The sequence below is a fragment of the Plecotus auritus genome (assembly GCF_963455305.1).
Source record: "Plecotus auritus genome assembly, chromosome: 2".
NCBI classification, from domain to species: Eukaryota; Metazoa; Chordata; class Mammalia; order Chiroptera; family Vespertilionidae; genus Plecotus; species Plecotus auritus.
The window spans coordinates 207,125,755-207,143,129 of record NC_137771.1 but is presented as its reverse complement, the minus strand read 5'-3'; the positions used below and the strand labels follow the sequence as shown (position 1 = coordinate 207,143,129).

The 17,375-nt window shown below is 38.1% G+C and overlaps 1 protein-coding gene across 1 annotated transcript in view; it reads left to right on the top strand.

The window, feature by feature from the left end:
- LEKR1 (leucine, glutamate and lysine rich 1) overlaps positions 1–17,375 on the top strand; it is a 128,987-nt gene that overhangs the window by 59,519 nt on the left and 52,093 nt on the right. Inside the window, exon 6 of the mRNA XM_080657047.1 lies at positions 8,278–8,463. Coding sequence (XP_080513173.1) covers positions 8,278–8,463 — 186 coding nt within the window. The remainder of the gene's footprint in view (positions 1–8,277; positions 8,464–17,375) is intronic.

Here is a 17,375-nt window from a genome sequence, read left to right as displayed (position 1 = left end):
CCGTGTATTGAAGGCTTGTGGTTTTGATTCCCAGTCAAGGGCTCATCCAGGACTCAGTAAGGGCAAGTTGGGAAGGCAACAGATGCTATGTCTCTCTCACATAGATGTTTCTCTCTCTCTCCCCCCTCCCTCCCTTCCATTCACTCTAAAAATCAATGGAAAAAATATTTTCAGGTGAGGATTAACAACAACATAAAAAACACACAAAATAAAACAAACACACATCTATAAGTCAACAATAAAAGGATAAACAATCCAATAAAGAATGGCCAAAAGATTTTATCAGACACAAGGAAAGATATACAAATGGTCAATAAGAACATTAAAATGTACTCAAGATTATCATTCATAAGAGAAATGCAGATGTCATCAGTACATACCCATCAGACTGGTTAAAAAGAAAAAGATTGACAATAAATATTGGTGAGGAAGGAAAGCAACTGTAACTCTTACAAACTGATGAGAGTATAAAATGCTATAGCCACTTTGAAAAAATATATGATGTGCTTTCTAAGACTAAAGAGACTTCTATCTGATAACTCTGAAATTCTTCGTTTTGGTAGTTATACCCCCTGAAAACATATGTCCACAAAAAATACTGAATATAAAAATATTCAGCACCTGTATTCAGGCTTTATTTAAAACTAGAGGCCCAGTGCACAAAATTCGTGCATGGGGGTGTGTGTCCCTCAGCCTAGCCTGCACCCTCTCCAATCTGGGACCCCTCTAGGGATGTACGACTGCCCGTTTAGGCCCGATCCTGGTACCTGCCTGCCTTCCTGATTGCCCCTAACCGCTTCTGCCTGCCAGCCTGATCACCCCCTAACCACTCCCCTGCCAGCCTGATTGATGCCTAACTGCTCCCCTGCCAGCCTGTTTGCCCCTAACTACCCTCCCTTGCAGGCCTGGTCACCCCTAACTGCCCTCCCCTGCAGGCCTGGTTACCCCTAACTGCCCTCCCCTGCAGGCCTGGGTCCCCCACAACTGCCTTTCCCTGCAGACCCGGTTGCCCCCAACTTCCCTCCTCTGCCAGCCTGGTCACCCCTAACTGCCCTCCCCTGGAGGCTTGATCGCCCCCAACTGCCCTCCCTTGCAGGCCTGGTCACCCCTAACTGCCCTCCCCTGCTGGCCCGATCGCCCACAACTGCCCTCCCCTGCAGGCCATCTTGTGGCGGCCATCTTGTGTCCACATGGGGGCAGCCATCTTGTGTGTTGGAGTGATGGTCAATTTGCATATTATTCTTTTATTAGATAGGATTAGATAGGATAGAGGCCTGGTGCACAGTTGGGGGCCAGCTGATTTGCCCTGAATGGTGTCCCAGATCAGGGTGGGGGTTCTCTTGGGGTGTGGGGCAGCCTGGGCGAGGGGCCTGTGGTGGTTTGCAGGCTGGCCACACCCCCTGGTGACACAAGCAGAGGCCCTGGTATCTGGGATTTATTTATTTTCTATAATTGAAACTTTGTAGCTTTCAGTGGAGCCAAGCCTCCTGCTTACTCTGTGGCCACAGCCATTTTTATTGGGATTTATTTATCTTCTATAATTGAAACTTTGTAGCCTTGAGTGGAGCCAAGCCTCCTGCTTGCTCCGTGGCTGCAGCCATTTTTGTTGGCATTATTTATCTTCTATAATTGAAACTTTATAGCCTTAAGCGGAGGCCAAGGCAGGCCAGGGCAGGCAGAAAGCTTGGCTTCCTCCATTGCCGGGGAAACCCAAGCCTCCTGCTCTCTCCGTGGCTGCAGCCATCTTGGTTGGGTTAATTTGCATACTCGCTCCTGATTGGCTGGTGGGTGTGGCGGAGGCATGGTCAATTTGCATATTACTCTTTTATTAGGATAGCCTTAAACTGGATAAACCCAGAAGTAAATCAACAGAATAGATTATCAAAAAACAAAACAAAAAACCTGAATAAAAAATGAACTATAGATGGTACCTCATTGTCATTTTGATTTGCATCTCTCGGATGATTAGTGACTTTGAGCATGTTTTCATGTTTCTTGGCCTTCCTTATGTCTTCTTTCCAAAAGTATCTATTTAGGTCCATTACCCATTTTTTTGTTGGGTTGTTTATCTTCCTTTTGTTAAGTTGTATGAGTTCCGTGTAAATGTTAGAGATTAAACCAGCCGTGGGCAAACTACGGCCCACGGGCCGGATCCGGCCCGTTTGGCTGTTCTGTCCGGCCTGCAGAGCCGAAAGAGCAGAGGGTTCTCTTGCTCTCTCCTCCGCTCCTTTACTTTGAATTTATATTAGTTCACACAAACACTCCATCCATGCTTTTGTTCCGGCCCTCCGGTCCAGTTTAAGAACCCATTGTGGCCCTCGAGTCAAAAAGTTTGCCCACCCCTGGATTAAACCCTTATCGGAGATAACATTGGCAAACATGTTCTCCCATGTAGTGGGCGTTCTTGTTGTTTTGTTGATGGTTTCTTTTGCTGTACTGAAGCTTTTTATTTTGAGGTAGTCCCATTTGTTTATTTTCTCTTTAGTTTCCATTGCCCTAGGAGCTTTATCAGTGAAGATGTTGCTTTGGCATATGTCTGAGATTTTGCTGCCTGTGGATTTGTCTAAGATTTTTATGGTTTCCCATCTTACGTTTAAGTCCTTTATCTATTTTGAGTTTATTTTTGTGTATGGTGTAAGTTGGTGGTCTGGTTTCATTTTTTTGCATATATCTATCCAATTTTCCCAACACCATTTATTGAAGAGACTGTCTTGACTCCATTGTATGCTCTTGCCTCCTTTGTCAAATATTAATTGTGCATTGTGGTTTTGGGTTGATTTCCGGGTTCTCTATTCTATTCCATTGGTCTATATGTCTGTTCTTATGCCAGTACTAGGCAGTTTTGAGAACAGTGGCTTTGTAATACAGCTTGATATCTGGTATTGAGATCCCTCCTACTTTGTTCTTCTTTCTTAGGACTGCTGCAGCTATTCGGGGTCTTTTTTTTATTCCAGATGAATTTTTGGAGAGTTTGTTCTAGGTCTGTGAAATATGCCGTTGGTATTTTAATGGGGAGTGCATTGAATCTATAGATTGCTTTGGTAGTATGGACATTTTAATGATGTCGATTCTACCAATCCATGAACATCGTATGTTCTTCCCTCTGTTTATGTCTTTCTCTATCTCTTTTTTCAGTGTCCTGTAGTTTTCTGAGTACAGATCTTTTACCTCCTTAGTTAAGGTTATTCCTAGGTATCTTAATTTTTTGGTGCAATGGTAAATGGGATTTTTTTTTAGTCTCTCTTTCTGTAAGTTCACTATTGGTGTATAAAAATGCCATAGATTTCTTGGCGTTAATTTTGTTTCCTGCTACATTGCTGGATTCATTTATTAGGTCTTGTAGTTTTTTTATGGGAGTCTTTAGGGTTTTCTATGCATGTCATCTGTGAATAATGACAGTTTTACATCTTCTTTCCCAATTTAGATACCTTTTGTTTCTTCTTCTTGTCTAATTGCTATGGCTAGCACTTCCAGTACTGTGATAAACAGGAGTGTTAAAAGTGGGCATCCCTGTCTTGTTCCTGGTCTTAGGTGAAATGGTTTTAGTTTTTGCCCATTGAGTATGATGTTGGCTGTAGGTTTGTCATATAAGGCTTTTATTTTTTATTTTTTTTAAATATATTTTATTGATATTTTACAAAGAGGAAGGGAGAGGGAGAGTCAGAAACATCGATGAGAGAGAAACATCGATCAGCTGCCTCCTGCACACCCCCTAAGGGGATGTGCCCGCAACCAAGGCACATACCCTTGACCGGAATCAAACCCGGAACCCCTCAGTCCGCAGGCCGACGCTCTATCCACTGAGCCAAACCGGTTTCGGCAAGGCTTTTATTATGTTGAGGTATGATCCCTCTATTCTCACTTGGCTTAGGGTTTTATCAAGAAAAGGTGTTGGATTTTGTCAAATGCTTTTTCTGCATCAATTGATATGGCTATGTGATTTTTATCTCTCAATTTGCTTATGTGATATATCAGTTTATTGATTTGCGGGTATTATATATCAACAAATCAACAAATGACAAGTGCTGGCGAGGATGTGGAGGAAAAGGAATCCTTGTGCATTGCTTTTGGGAATACAGACTGATGCAACCACTGTGGAGAACAGTATGGAGTTTCCTCAAAAAACTAAAAATTGAACTCCCATTTGACCCAGTGATCCCACTTCTAGAAATATATCCCAAGAAACTAGAAACACTAATCAGAAAGGATATATGCACCCCTATGTTCATAGCGGCACAATTTACAATAGCTAAGGTTTGGAAACAGCCTAAATTCCTATCAGATGAATGGATTAAAAACTGTTGTACATCTACATAATGGAATACTACACTGCTGTAAAAAGGAAGCAACTTTTACCATTTGCAACAGCATGGATGGACCTGGAGAGCATTATGCTAAGTGAAATAAGTCAGTCAGAGAATGATAAATATCACATGATCTCACTCATTTGTAGAATATAATGAACAACATAAAATGATGAATAAAAACAGATCCAGAGATAGAGAAGCATTGATCAGAGTGTCAAACCTCAGAGGGAAGGTAGGGGAGGGTGGGGGTAAGGGGGAGAGATCAATCAAAGGACTTGTATGCATGCATATAAGCATAACCAATGGACACAGACATCAGGGGGGTGAGGGCATGAACTGGGGGTGGGGGTGGGGGTAAGGGGGAGATAAAGACATATGTAATATCTTAATCAATAAAGAAAATTAAAAAATGAACTATAGAATGAATTGCTGATAATACAGTTAACTTTGATAAATCTAAAAAATATTGTGCTTCCTGAAGATTAGCCTTACACAAATAACACATATTGTATGATTCCATTTATAGGCTGTTCTAGAATAGGCAAAACTATTCTACTGAGGAAGATAAATCAGAACATTAGTTATCTTAGAGTGGAGGGTTAACTGGAAAAGGGGCACTGAGGCACTTTCTGCGATGATGGGATTGCTCTCTATTTGGTAGGGGTTTGGGTTACACAGTGGGTGCATTTGTTAAAAACTTTACATTTGAGATTTGTGTATTTCTTTATAGGTAAATTATACTGAAAAATAAGGAATTTATATATTGAGCGATAATTATTGATATGCATGCTGAAATATTTATGAGTGAAGTATACTGATGTCTCAATTTATATTGAAATACATAAAATATGATAGATGGATAGATGGGTAGCTATGTGAGAAAGCAAATATAGTAAAACTAGAGGCTTGATGCACGAAGATTCGTGCAAGAATGGGCCTTTTTTCCCGTGGCTGCTGGCACCGCCTTCGCTCCAGCCAGACCCGCCTGGAGCCGTCTTTCCACCTTCCCACGCTGCCCAGAGGCCTGGAGCAGCTGGGGTGGTGTGGAACACCTGCGTTGTCGCCATGGTGATGACGCAAGCATCCTGCTCCGCCCCCGGCCGCTTGGCACCTGCATATGCAAATTAACCCACCATCTTTGTTGGGTTAATTTGCATACTCGCTCCTGATTGGCTGGTGGGTGTCGTGACGTTACGGTCAATTTGCATCTTACTCTTTTATTAGTGTAGATGTTAATTGAAGAATCTACATGGTGTGTATATTTGTGTTCATGTATAATTCTTCCCACTTTTCTGTATGTTTTAAAATTTTTATATAGTTTAATGTTAGAAAAAAGAAATTTTAACCATACAACTTCAGTTTCCTAATTTTGTTATTTGATATATGCCTTCAAGAAATGAGTTTGTATATGACCAATATCTTTTTAAATTTTAAAATTAAATTTAATAATTAAATTCAGACAAATACAGAGGCTGGTCCTGAAACAGGGAAAGCACAAGGTGGGAACAATGACTGGAATAGGTTGGTCTGGTGGAGATCATAATTTTTGAACCCCAAATTGGAACATATGACTGACAAGCATGAAATTGTTTTAATGATGAAGGTAGGATTGAATATTTGACACCAGATTGCCACAGGGATATGTGGTTTGCCGTGGGTAAGTTAATTCACCTCCCTTGAGTTTACTCTCTTAATTCCATGTTAGAAACATTGAAGCTCTTGTTAGTTTTGAAATCTTGCTGTATTTTTCCATGTGTTGGAATATATTTGACAAATGAATCTGCATTGCAGATTCTTATTCTTTTAATGTCAGACAGAAAGTCATGTTGACATGAGTAGTTAGTTTAGAGACAGATGGTCGTGCCCACTAACAGTCAGCCTGCTAGCCTAAGCAGCACCATTCTGGCAGCGTGTGCCCCTCTGCAGTGTCATGCTGACTCAAGCATAGATGGTTAGAGTACAGTACATACAAGTTAGTCATAAGACACCACCTTTAGGGCTATAAAAATACGCAGGAAGACTTTTCAGATCTGAAGAAAAATTACAACATTCTTTCTAAAGCTCTATGTACTAGTGTGTTGGTTTTTCTCACACAAATGTGTGTGCATCTGTAAGTTTTTAGAAGCATATAACTGTTCTTAAGAAAAACATTTTTATATAATTACTGGAATATGGTAGACCCCAATGGCTCCTGCCAATTTATTTCCCCAGTTTTCCATTATGAGCAAGAATTAAAAGTACAGAAGGTGCCAGACCCTTAGTGCTCATGACCTAGGTCTGTCTTACATGCCACTTTGTCTTCCGGACAAACATTTTCCACATAAAGACATTTTGCTTCTCTCTCCTTGGACCATGTTCCTGACTGTACTCATCCCCTCCTTTAAGATGTGCCCTGGTCTCTGTGCCCTGTTCCAGCATACTGCTGTAAGCATTTCCTGGCCATATTAGCTGCTGCCGGGTCTGTCCCATTGATCTCTACTTCTGGTCCTCACTGGCCCATGGGGCTGCTATTTTTGCTGTATTGGCTACACAACCAATAAACCAAGCCAACCTCTTTGACATCTAATCACATGTTACACCCATCATGTGGCCCTGAATGACCTAAGTAAGGAAAGGAATGCCAAATGAACTCTGGAAAAGCAGGCTGTCCATATTTTCACGTATTCATCATTTCAATTAATTGTGGTTGTACAAATTTTGTAGTATTTTATCATTATTGTGTGTGTTTGTATATCTTAATAGTGTGATTTAAGGCAGCATTGCTAAAAAAGGCTGATGAAAGGATAGCTTGATAATAAATTATCACTCTGAAGGATAACATGCTCCATGCATTTCTCATGAAATTATATAAAACTAGAGGCCCGATGCATGAAAATTTGTGCAAGAGTAGGCCTTCCTTTCCCCAGCTGCCAGCACCTGGGACCCAGGCTGCTTCACTCCAGCTGCCACTGGCAGGCACCCGGGTCCCGGCCTTCGCTCCAACCCTGGCTTCATCCAGATGGACGTCTCGTCTACTTAGCATATTACCCTTTTATTACTATAGATTAGTACATTTAAATCTACATAATGCTGGGAAGTCCTATTTTTATTGCTCTAAGTAGATAGGAGAATGACAAATGATTACTATGATGAAATTCTGGTCTCATTTTGAGGGGATAGAGTATTGTTAAAATCTTTACAATATATTAACTAATACTTTATGTTCATAAATTCATTAGTTTTGGACATTGCATCCTTTTATTCCTTTCCACCCTTATTACCTTTTTCCAAAATTTGCTTTTTTAAAAAAAAAGGAATTCTTTATTGTTGAAACTATTACATATGTCTCCTCCCCACCCCACATTAATCCCCTCTAGCCCGCCCCCACCCCTCACCCCAGACTTTCACCGCCTAATTGTCCGTGTCCATGGGTTATGCATATATACATACAAGGTCTTCGGTTGATTACCTCCCAACCCAGCCACCCTCTCTGACCTTCCCTCTGAGATTCTGCACTCTGTTCCATGCTTCCATGTCTCTGGATCCTCTCTGTTCATCTGTTTATGCAATTCGTATAGATGTATCCGAGTTACTCTCCTAGAAATGCCATCCAGCTAGCTCATGCTAGCACATTTAAATTTACCTTTCTGAATCATGTTGCCAAGAAAACAATTTAATTTCAGTAAAACCCAGAACATTACGCAGATATGTTACTCATTTATGTGAGTATTTAAAAAGCAGGCCAAATTGCCATTTAGTACAACTTAAAGACAAAAAAATCCCGAACAACCTAAAAGGAATAATGCACAGTTTAGCAACACAATTCTTTTTCTTTTTCAGAATAACCATGAAAGCTTTGGGTTTGGTGTCATTATACTCTCAGGAAAGTCATCTTGGCTTTCAAATATTAATTTTCTAAAAGAAAATAGTCACTTTTTTGAACATTATAATGCAGTGTTGTCTATTTGTAAACTCTGAATTTTCTTTACAGAAATAGAGATACTGAATAAAAGTCTGGCAGTGTCCCACAGAAATAAGGTATGCCTAGAAGAGGAAATGAAAAGCCTGAAGTTGTTGTCAGATGCAGCCATTCTGAGGTCTCAGCAGATTGAGACGTCTAAACAACAGGAAGTGAACCTGCAAACCAGATGCCATGACTTACAAAAAGATGTTCTAGGTAAAAGATTTTTTGTGTATGTGGTTGTTAGCAACTGTCCATAATAAATGTCTAAATTTTTATTTCTCTTAAAATCACAATAAAATCATTTTTTATTACCTTGTGTTGCAAATATGCCTAATTATTAGTAACTATGCCAGTGGCTGTCTGTGATCAATGTTCACTGTCATTCCTTCCTAGTCTATTTAGAGTGGCAAGGCAAGTGGAGATATTAAAGATGTTTTAAGACTTCAGGAAAACAAAGTGAATTTACTTTAGTGTGTCATTATCCCAGTGGATTGGTGGCTTAGCGCACTGAAGGAAAATACAACATATGCTGTTTACAAAGTGAATCCGAGTTTTCAGGCACTCCATTTTCCCAAATGAAAAGATTAAAATTGTGTTTTGGGCATCTTGTTTCCCTCTACCTCAGAGGAATGGATGTCTTGGCAATAAGGCTATGGAGAATGCATCTTTTCCTGAAGGCAGTGTGGAATCACTGAGAATTGATGATCACGAGGATGATATAATAAAAGCAGTGTTTTAGCAAAACTAAGCTATTAGCAATGAATGGAGGTGTTCCAAATATCAAGTGATTGGAGCCAGATAATTAGAAAATGTCTTTATTGCTAACCCATTCCCTAGAATAACCGTAAGAACATTTTTAAGGACCTAACGTGTACTAGTCACCATTCTAGCACTGTATATAAGATAATTGTGTCAATTCTCACAGTGACCATGGAAAGCAAGTGTAAGTATCATGTCTTACAGGAGAGAGAATCAAGGCCCAGAAAGGTAACATGCCTGTCCACCCCTAGCTGGTAAATGGCAGGGAGTGAAAGCAAACCAACACTTATGCTCATCTCCTTGGCCCTTGTTATGTTGAGGTGCATTATCTCTACAATAACTTTGATGAGAATTTTTTATCATAAATGGATTTGTATTGTGTCAAGTGCTTTTTTGCATTTATTGAGATGATCATATAATTTTTATTCTCATTTTATTAATGTGGTAGAGCACATTGGTTGATTTAGGGATGTTGAACCATCCTTGCATCCTGGAACAAATCCCTGTTTGCTAGTATTTTATTGAGGATTTTTTTTTTACTGAGTTTATCAGTGATACTGGCCTATTCTTTTCTTTTCTTGTAGTATCCTTATCTGGTTGGTATCAGGGTAATGGTGGTCTAGTAAAATGAGTTTGGAGAAATATAATCTTTATACCCTAAAACTTTAAACTTATGCTGAATACTATATTACCATGTGTTTTCTTATAAATACATTTTTAAAGTTGTTCTAATATTTTATATACTATTTTATATTTATATTTTATGCCCATACCTGTTACTTTTAGAATTCACTTTTAAAGTAAATATCTTTCTCTATTTTAAGCTATATAAGTATACCTCTTGTATGTCTTCCAGCCTCTGCCCCCAATAATGTGGTACTAATTGAAAGCTTTCTAGGCCAAGAATTAGAAGGCGATGACCCTACATACATTAGCCAGATGATTCTGACATGCCACTCAGCCCTGATAAGTAATCTGTTCACACCTAGGCAACGATTTATTGAACTATAATACACTGTATTTATGGTCCTTGGAGACCCCTTTAGGCTTTAATACACTGTAATTCTGATACAATTGGTTCATTTCTGAAGTTAAATAAATGTTCTTTTTTTTTCTCATTTTAAATCAACCTTGAACAATTTCAACTTTGATTCAGGTATATAGTCTTTATGATTATTAATTTTCTGCATAAAAAACTTTAATTTGGTTTTCCCCACACTTTCTCTTTATTTATTCTTTGAAATATAGACACTCAAAAATTTAAATACAATTGATAACTCTGGTGCATATGGTTTAATACTAGTTTAGGAGTAAATAATAGACTGTCAATAGCAGTCTAACTCTTAATGCCAAAATTTAATCTTTTTTCATAGGAAAATAAACATGAAATAAAATTTTAAAGACTAAATTTACTTTTAAAGGTTTATTTACGTAAGTTTTGTAATTTTATGTTTAGGTCACACTAATATAACCTCCAAAATGCACAATTTATCTCAGTTGACAATATTCCGCTCAGAGGTCATTGTGACCCACAAATCAGTCCACTTAAATGGTTTCTTTCCACCTCGTATAAAAAATTGTTTTTTACTTTTGTCAGTAGTCACAAATATTGGAAGATAGAATTCAGATAAATTACTTCAGCATTAATTTTTGTCCCAAAACTTATTTGACCAACTTTCAAATTTATTCCAAGTGAAAAAAAACTTCAGTGTTTTCCCCCCAGTATGCTCTTTGGTATAATAAGTAATATGCAGATATTTTAATGACATTATTTTGCCTATAATGTTTTTTTCATCTTTATTGAATTTTTAAAAATAGCTTTAATGAGAAATAATTTAAATATCATAAAATTCACCCGTTTTAAGTATATAATTCAATGATTTTAGTATATTTATAGTTATATAACCATCACCATGATGTAATTTTAGAGCATTTCTGTCACCTAAGAACAAAACTCACTAACAGTTGCTCTGTTACCTATCTGCCCCCTGCCACCCAATCATTAATCTACTTTCTGTCATTAACAGTTGCTCTGTTACCTATCTGCCCCCTGCCACCCAATCATTAATCTACTTTCTATCTCTATAGATTTGCCTATTCTGGACATTTCATATAATAAGAACCATACAATATGTGTTCTTCTGTGCCTGGCTTCTTTGACTTAGTATAAAGTTTCTGAGATTCATCCATGTTTTGCATGTATGAGTACTATATTCCTTAGTTAATAGCTTCTTTATTAAAGTGAAAAAAATCAGAATGAGTAATGTTCAGTAGGAAAAAATACTGATCTAGGAGACAAAGACTTCTGCTTTCTGGCCCTGTTTATGCCTTTTACAACCCCTTTGGACAAGTTATTAATTTCTTTGACTCAGTTACATCATTGGTAAATGGAAATATGATAGTTTTCCCTACCTACCTTAGAGCAATAGGAGAATTAACAAGATAAAATATAGGAACCCCTAAATAAGTATAGAAATACTATACTGCATATTCCTAGTGTAATAGCAAACCAAATTATTATAATTAGGATCAAAATTTCTGAATTTCCTTAAATGTTCCTGTAATAACAAAGGAAAACCATATATTTTATTATTTTTTTAATTTTACTGATTTCAGAGAGGAAGGGAGAGGGAGAGAGAGAAAGAGAAACATCAATGATGAGAGCGAGTCATTGATTGGCTGCCTCCTGCACGCTCCTAACTGGGGATCGAGCCCGCAACCTGGGCGTGTGCTCTGACCAAGAATGTAATTGCGACGTCCTGGTTCATAGGTCTACGCCTAACCACGGAGCCATGCCAGCCAGGCAAAAACCATACATTTTAATTCCTGTTTACCCAAAGGTTCAATTGTTTCCACTAATGTATCTTTTTTTTTTTTAAACACATTTTATTGATATTTTACAGAGAGGAAGGGAGAGGGATAGAGAGTCAGAAACATCGATGAGAGAGAAACATCGATCAGCTGCCTCCTGCACACCTCCTACTGGGGATGTGCCTGCAACCAAGGTACGTGCCCTTGACCGGAATCGAACCTGGGACCCTTCAGTCCGCAGGCCGACGCTCTATCCACTGAGCCAAACCGGTTTTGGCTCCACTAATGTATCTTTCGGTCAGCCTTGGCTAGCTGTAACAGTCAGTAGTCTGTCTGCTCTTAGAACAGGTTGTTGAAAAGGAGTGGCTATGATTAATTGGCATCATCTATGGAATGGTGGATAAAGGCATCTATGAACAGAATTCCACTGTGACCTTTCCAGTCAGGTATGAAGTTTCAAAGGGAGCTCACTGTGGTGAATTGACCAGTTTTTATGATTCCTATCAAGCCTTTGGCTCCAATAGGAATAATGTAACTTGGGTTTCCAATAAAAAGGGAGAAGTGCTGATTTTACAAATAGAAAACAAAGGCAATTTGTACTGATCCTTAGTCACATGAAATCAGCAGCCCTTGAAAGAGACCAGCTTGATATTGGGACACTGTGGGCTGCTGCTTCTGAACCCAAAAGCAAGGGAACACAAAAAATTCACAGTTCTCCTAAGGTTAGTAGACAAGTTGCAAGACAGATAGTCCTGACTGGAACCCAGAGAGTTCATTTATAGGACCAGGCCACCATTGGAATATGGGATCTAATGAAGGGGTCTCCTGTGGGAAGCCGCTTGGTCTTTGGTCAGTGGAATCTTATAAGATTATCTTCTTTTCCTTTTTTATTTGCTCCCAACTTTAAGTTTTCATGTAAAGTTACTTCTATTTTCGTATTATCTTCATTTTACAAATGTTTGAATCTTAGAGGAATTTTCTACAGTGATCTTGAGCGCGCACAACTTGGGATGTCTCACCTGTGAGCCTCCTCTCCCTCCTTTGGGACGGCTGTAATTCGGGTGTATTCTCTACTCATTTCTCACCCATGCCATTGCCACCTCTCTTCCCCTTTTTTTCCCCTCCAGCATGGTTTTCCTCTTTCAAGGCTAGATCGAAGCCTTGCTGCTCTCTCTGCCGTTTCTTTGCACCATCCCCTTCAAGATCTTGGGGTAAGTGTTAGACTTCACCTTTTCTTTTCTTTTTCTTGAAAAAACCCTATGGATTTATTTGCCCTTTCATTCTTGCTCCCATTCTGTACATGTGGCGTAATATAACCTCACTCCCCTTCCCCACCCCCTTAACATAAGTTTTCTTCTGCCCATTTAATCACCAATCATCAATTTTGTTCATTCAGCAATATTAATTAGGCACCTAACACATGATGAAATATAAGCTTGAGCAGGAACAAGCCATCAATAAGTTATGAAGTGGGTTATAAGATGAGTATAGGTATGTTAACATGGTTCAGTGTTAAGCTACTTTATATGATTCTTTTGTTTTCTATTACAAAAAAAAAAAAGCCATGCTTACTATTGGTTAGGAAATTCCAACATTCACAGTTACAGACATTTGATGTGTATCCTCCAAGACTTTCAGTTCTGATTATATATATCTGTATATATGTTTAAATCCTCATTCAAGGATATGTTTTCCATTGATTTTAGAAAGAGGAAGGGAGGGAGGAGAAGAGAGGAGAGGAGAGGAGGGAGGGAGAGAGGGAAGGGAGGGAGGGAGGGAGGGAGGGAGGGAGGGAGGAGAAAGAGAAAGAAATATGTATCTATCCGTTGCCTCTCTTATGCCTCCAACTGGGGCTCAAACCTGCAGCCTAGGTATGTGTCCTGATTGGGAATGGAAACTGCAACCTTTCAGGCTATGGAACGACACTCTAACCAGCTGAGCCACACCAGGCTCAGGGCTTGAATATATATTTTTATAAAAATGGAATAATAGAGTTTGAGAATTTCTAACCTCCCCCCCCCCCATTTCCTCTATTATGAAACCTTTCTATGTCAAAAACATTCCTAGTGTTCTGATTTTGGATTAATCATAATTTATTTAATTGTACCCAATTTTTGGACAGTTGTTTTCACTTTTCTGTTAAAATTATGTTGTAATAAACATCATCACAGCTAAATCTTTTCCCATTTCCATGTTGCTTTCAGAGCTCTTTAGTCTTAACATTATAAAATGTTTTTGGTTTTTTACTCAACACTTTTAAACTATGGAGTTGTCTGGTAGAGTTTTTAAAAATGCAATTAGCACAAATGAGTTTTGTGGCATGAAAGCGCTCTTTTGAAGAAATTTTTGCCCTTTGCTTTTTTTACTGCCACCCAGCACAAGGAGAAAGATATAGAGAGAAGAATAGTACTCTGTGTGGCTGAAGATGCACTCCATCCCCTTCGCAGTTTTGCATAAAATTAGTCCTCAGACAGGAATCTCTGTAAGCATTCTGATGGTAAAGCACACCAATTCATTAAAGACCATTGATGTTTATATGGCTACTTGAGGGCTGGTGCACGGCATTCTGCACTCGGGGTGGGGGCTGGGGGGGGGCTGCATCCCTCAGCCAGGCCCTCTCACAATCCAGGAGCCCTCGGGGGATGTCTGACTGATGGCTTAGGCCTGGGACTAAGCCATCAGTCAGACATCCTTAGCACTGCTATGGAGGCGGGAGAGGCTCCCGGCATCACAGCTGCACTCACCAGCTGTGAGCCTGGCTTCTGGCTGAGCTGCGGTCCCCCTGTGGAAGCACACTGACCACCAGGGGGCAGCTCCTGCGTTGAGTGTCTGCCCCCTGGTGGTCAGTGCATGTCATAGCAACCGGTCATTCCGCCGTTTGGTCGATTTGCATATTACTCTTTTATTATATAGGATGCGACTATTTGAAAATGTAAATACTTTTAGATCTAAACTCCTCTATCTTCTATTTATGTATTTATTTACTTTATTAATAACCCTAAGTCTTTTTCTTTTTTATCACGTAAATATTTTCAGCTAATATTCAATTCATTATAAATCACTGTCTCTTCCTACTTAATTAACTCTAGGTTCTCCATATCCATTACTAGTATTTTTTAGTCTTGAATAATAGAGTTTTATAATCTCTACCCCCATTTTCTCTATCATGAAATCTATTATGAAATATATATATATGAATTTATTTGTACAAATTTGTCAGAAAACAAAGTACTATTCTAAAGTATTCATAAATTTCTAAATCCATGAGAATTGCTTCTATGAGATGGAAAAGTATTATCTTAATTTTGACACTTGAGAAGAGTGGTTAAATGATGTAACAAGGGTAAAAAATAGATTAAGATTCCTATCTTATTCATAATTTGCAATATTTTATAAGCCCCTATAAATTACAGTTATCTTCATGTTATAGTGGGTTGGTTTAATGTTCAGAATAAAAAAAAGAAGTGGAGATTTAGAAGCCTTTTTTTTGCATGTGAAGTAAATTCTTGATCCTTAATATTAGAGTATAATTTATTTCCAAATTTTAAGTACCTGATTATCTCCTTAGCTTGGTTTAATTCACTTCCCCACTCTCTTCTTTTCACACAAACCAAGCTAATAATTTTCTGGTTTTCATATAACTACATCTGGACTGAATTGCAACTTTGTAGCTGCACATATATTCACACCTGTTCTAGCATCTGATTTATAAAAATCACCAAATGATATTTCAGTCTCTTCTGGCATTATGCAGAAAAAGTTAATGTATTTCAAGTACACTTGTTTCAAAATAGATGTGAATTAAACCTCTGAAATATAAACTCTAAAATGAAATGAATTTTCCAAATGGCTATATCACCATCTGAGCTTTGTAAAATGTTGGCTGAAGTTGCAATGTGTTAATTTGCAATTGATATAGTTGAATACTCATTAAAGAACTTTCTTGTATTATTGGCATATATTCTTACATCTGCAAAGTTTTCCTCTGCTCATTTAAAAAATATAACTTTTGTAAAGGGCTAACCTCATCAATTTGTGGTACAATAATATATATATATATATATATATATATATATATATACACACATATATATATATATATGCAATCTAAATGCAGCATATTATGTTCATTCATATCAATTATATCTAATCAGAAATTTCAGCCACATAATTAACTAACCAACCAACTGACTAAATAAAATCATTTAAAATAATGGAAAATAAAACAGGTTTAAGTTTAAAATAGGTATTGGTCTGTTATCTAACACATAATTTATCATTGATGAAGGCAAAATGAGGTATTTGATTATAATTTCCCTAAGGACAAAGGAATCTATCTTATTGATATTTATACACTGAATCTAATTAGCATGGACCCTACCTATAACAGAATAGGTAGGTACTCCATAAGTGTCTTACTGGAATAAAATAACATATTTATAATATAGTTGAAGTGTAATGCCAAAATACATCATATTAGTATTATAAATGAAAACTGCACAACTCTTTATGTTCCATGCAATTTAATCCTAGGTTAAATGTTTAGTTTAACCACAATTTTAAACATGTATTTGCTGGGATTTTCACTTAATATCTACAAAATTGCATTCATTCTTTCAACCATTATTTTTTTAGCACCTTCCATGTCTCAAACACTATGAATATAACAAAGTTCCTGCTCTAATGGAATTTACATTCTAGTTAGTTTACACTGTGAAAATTATTATTTTTTTTAATATATTTTATTGATATTTTACAGAGTGGAAGGGAGAGGGATAGAGAGCTAGAAACATCAATGAGAGAGAAACATCGATCAGCTGCCTCCTGCACACTCCCCACTGGGGATGTGCCCACAACCACAGTACATGCCCTTGACCGGAATCGAACCCGGGACCCTTGAGTCCGCAGGCCGACGCTCTATCCACTGAGCCAAACCGGTTTCGGCTACACTGTGAAAATTAAATGAGTATAATGCACTTAGAATATAGTATCTAGCACATAGTAAGTACCAAACACTTATTAGCTATGATGGTGATGATGGGAGACACCTGTATATAAATGCTATTCAAAGCTATGAGACTAGATGATATCAACTAAGGAGAAAATGCAAGTAGGAAAGGTGCTTAGGGCTGAACTGTTGATGCTTCCCAACATTTAGAATGAGAATCATCCATTTAGACTGAGAAGCAATAGCTAAGGAGGGAACAAGAGTGTGTAGTGTAATGTATCAAAGAGGAAGTATACTGTGTGCCAAATTAAATGTTGGAATTGCCAATAGAGAAAGAAGCTCATTTGTAACCTTAAGAAGACTGATTTCTGTGGAGGAGTGAAGAAGAAAGCTCCACTGGAGTGGATAGAAAAGACACTGCGGAAAAGGCAAATATAAAAAGGGGAAACATGAATTACTAAGAAGTATAAAATGAGATGATCAGCTTCAATAGTAAGCAGAAAAAATGCAATTAAGCCAACAATGAGACACTACTTTGTACCCTATGGGTTGGTAAAAAAATAAATAAAATTAAATAGCTCTTTCTAGTATTAGGGAAGCAGGAATC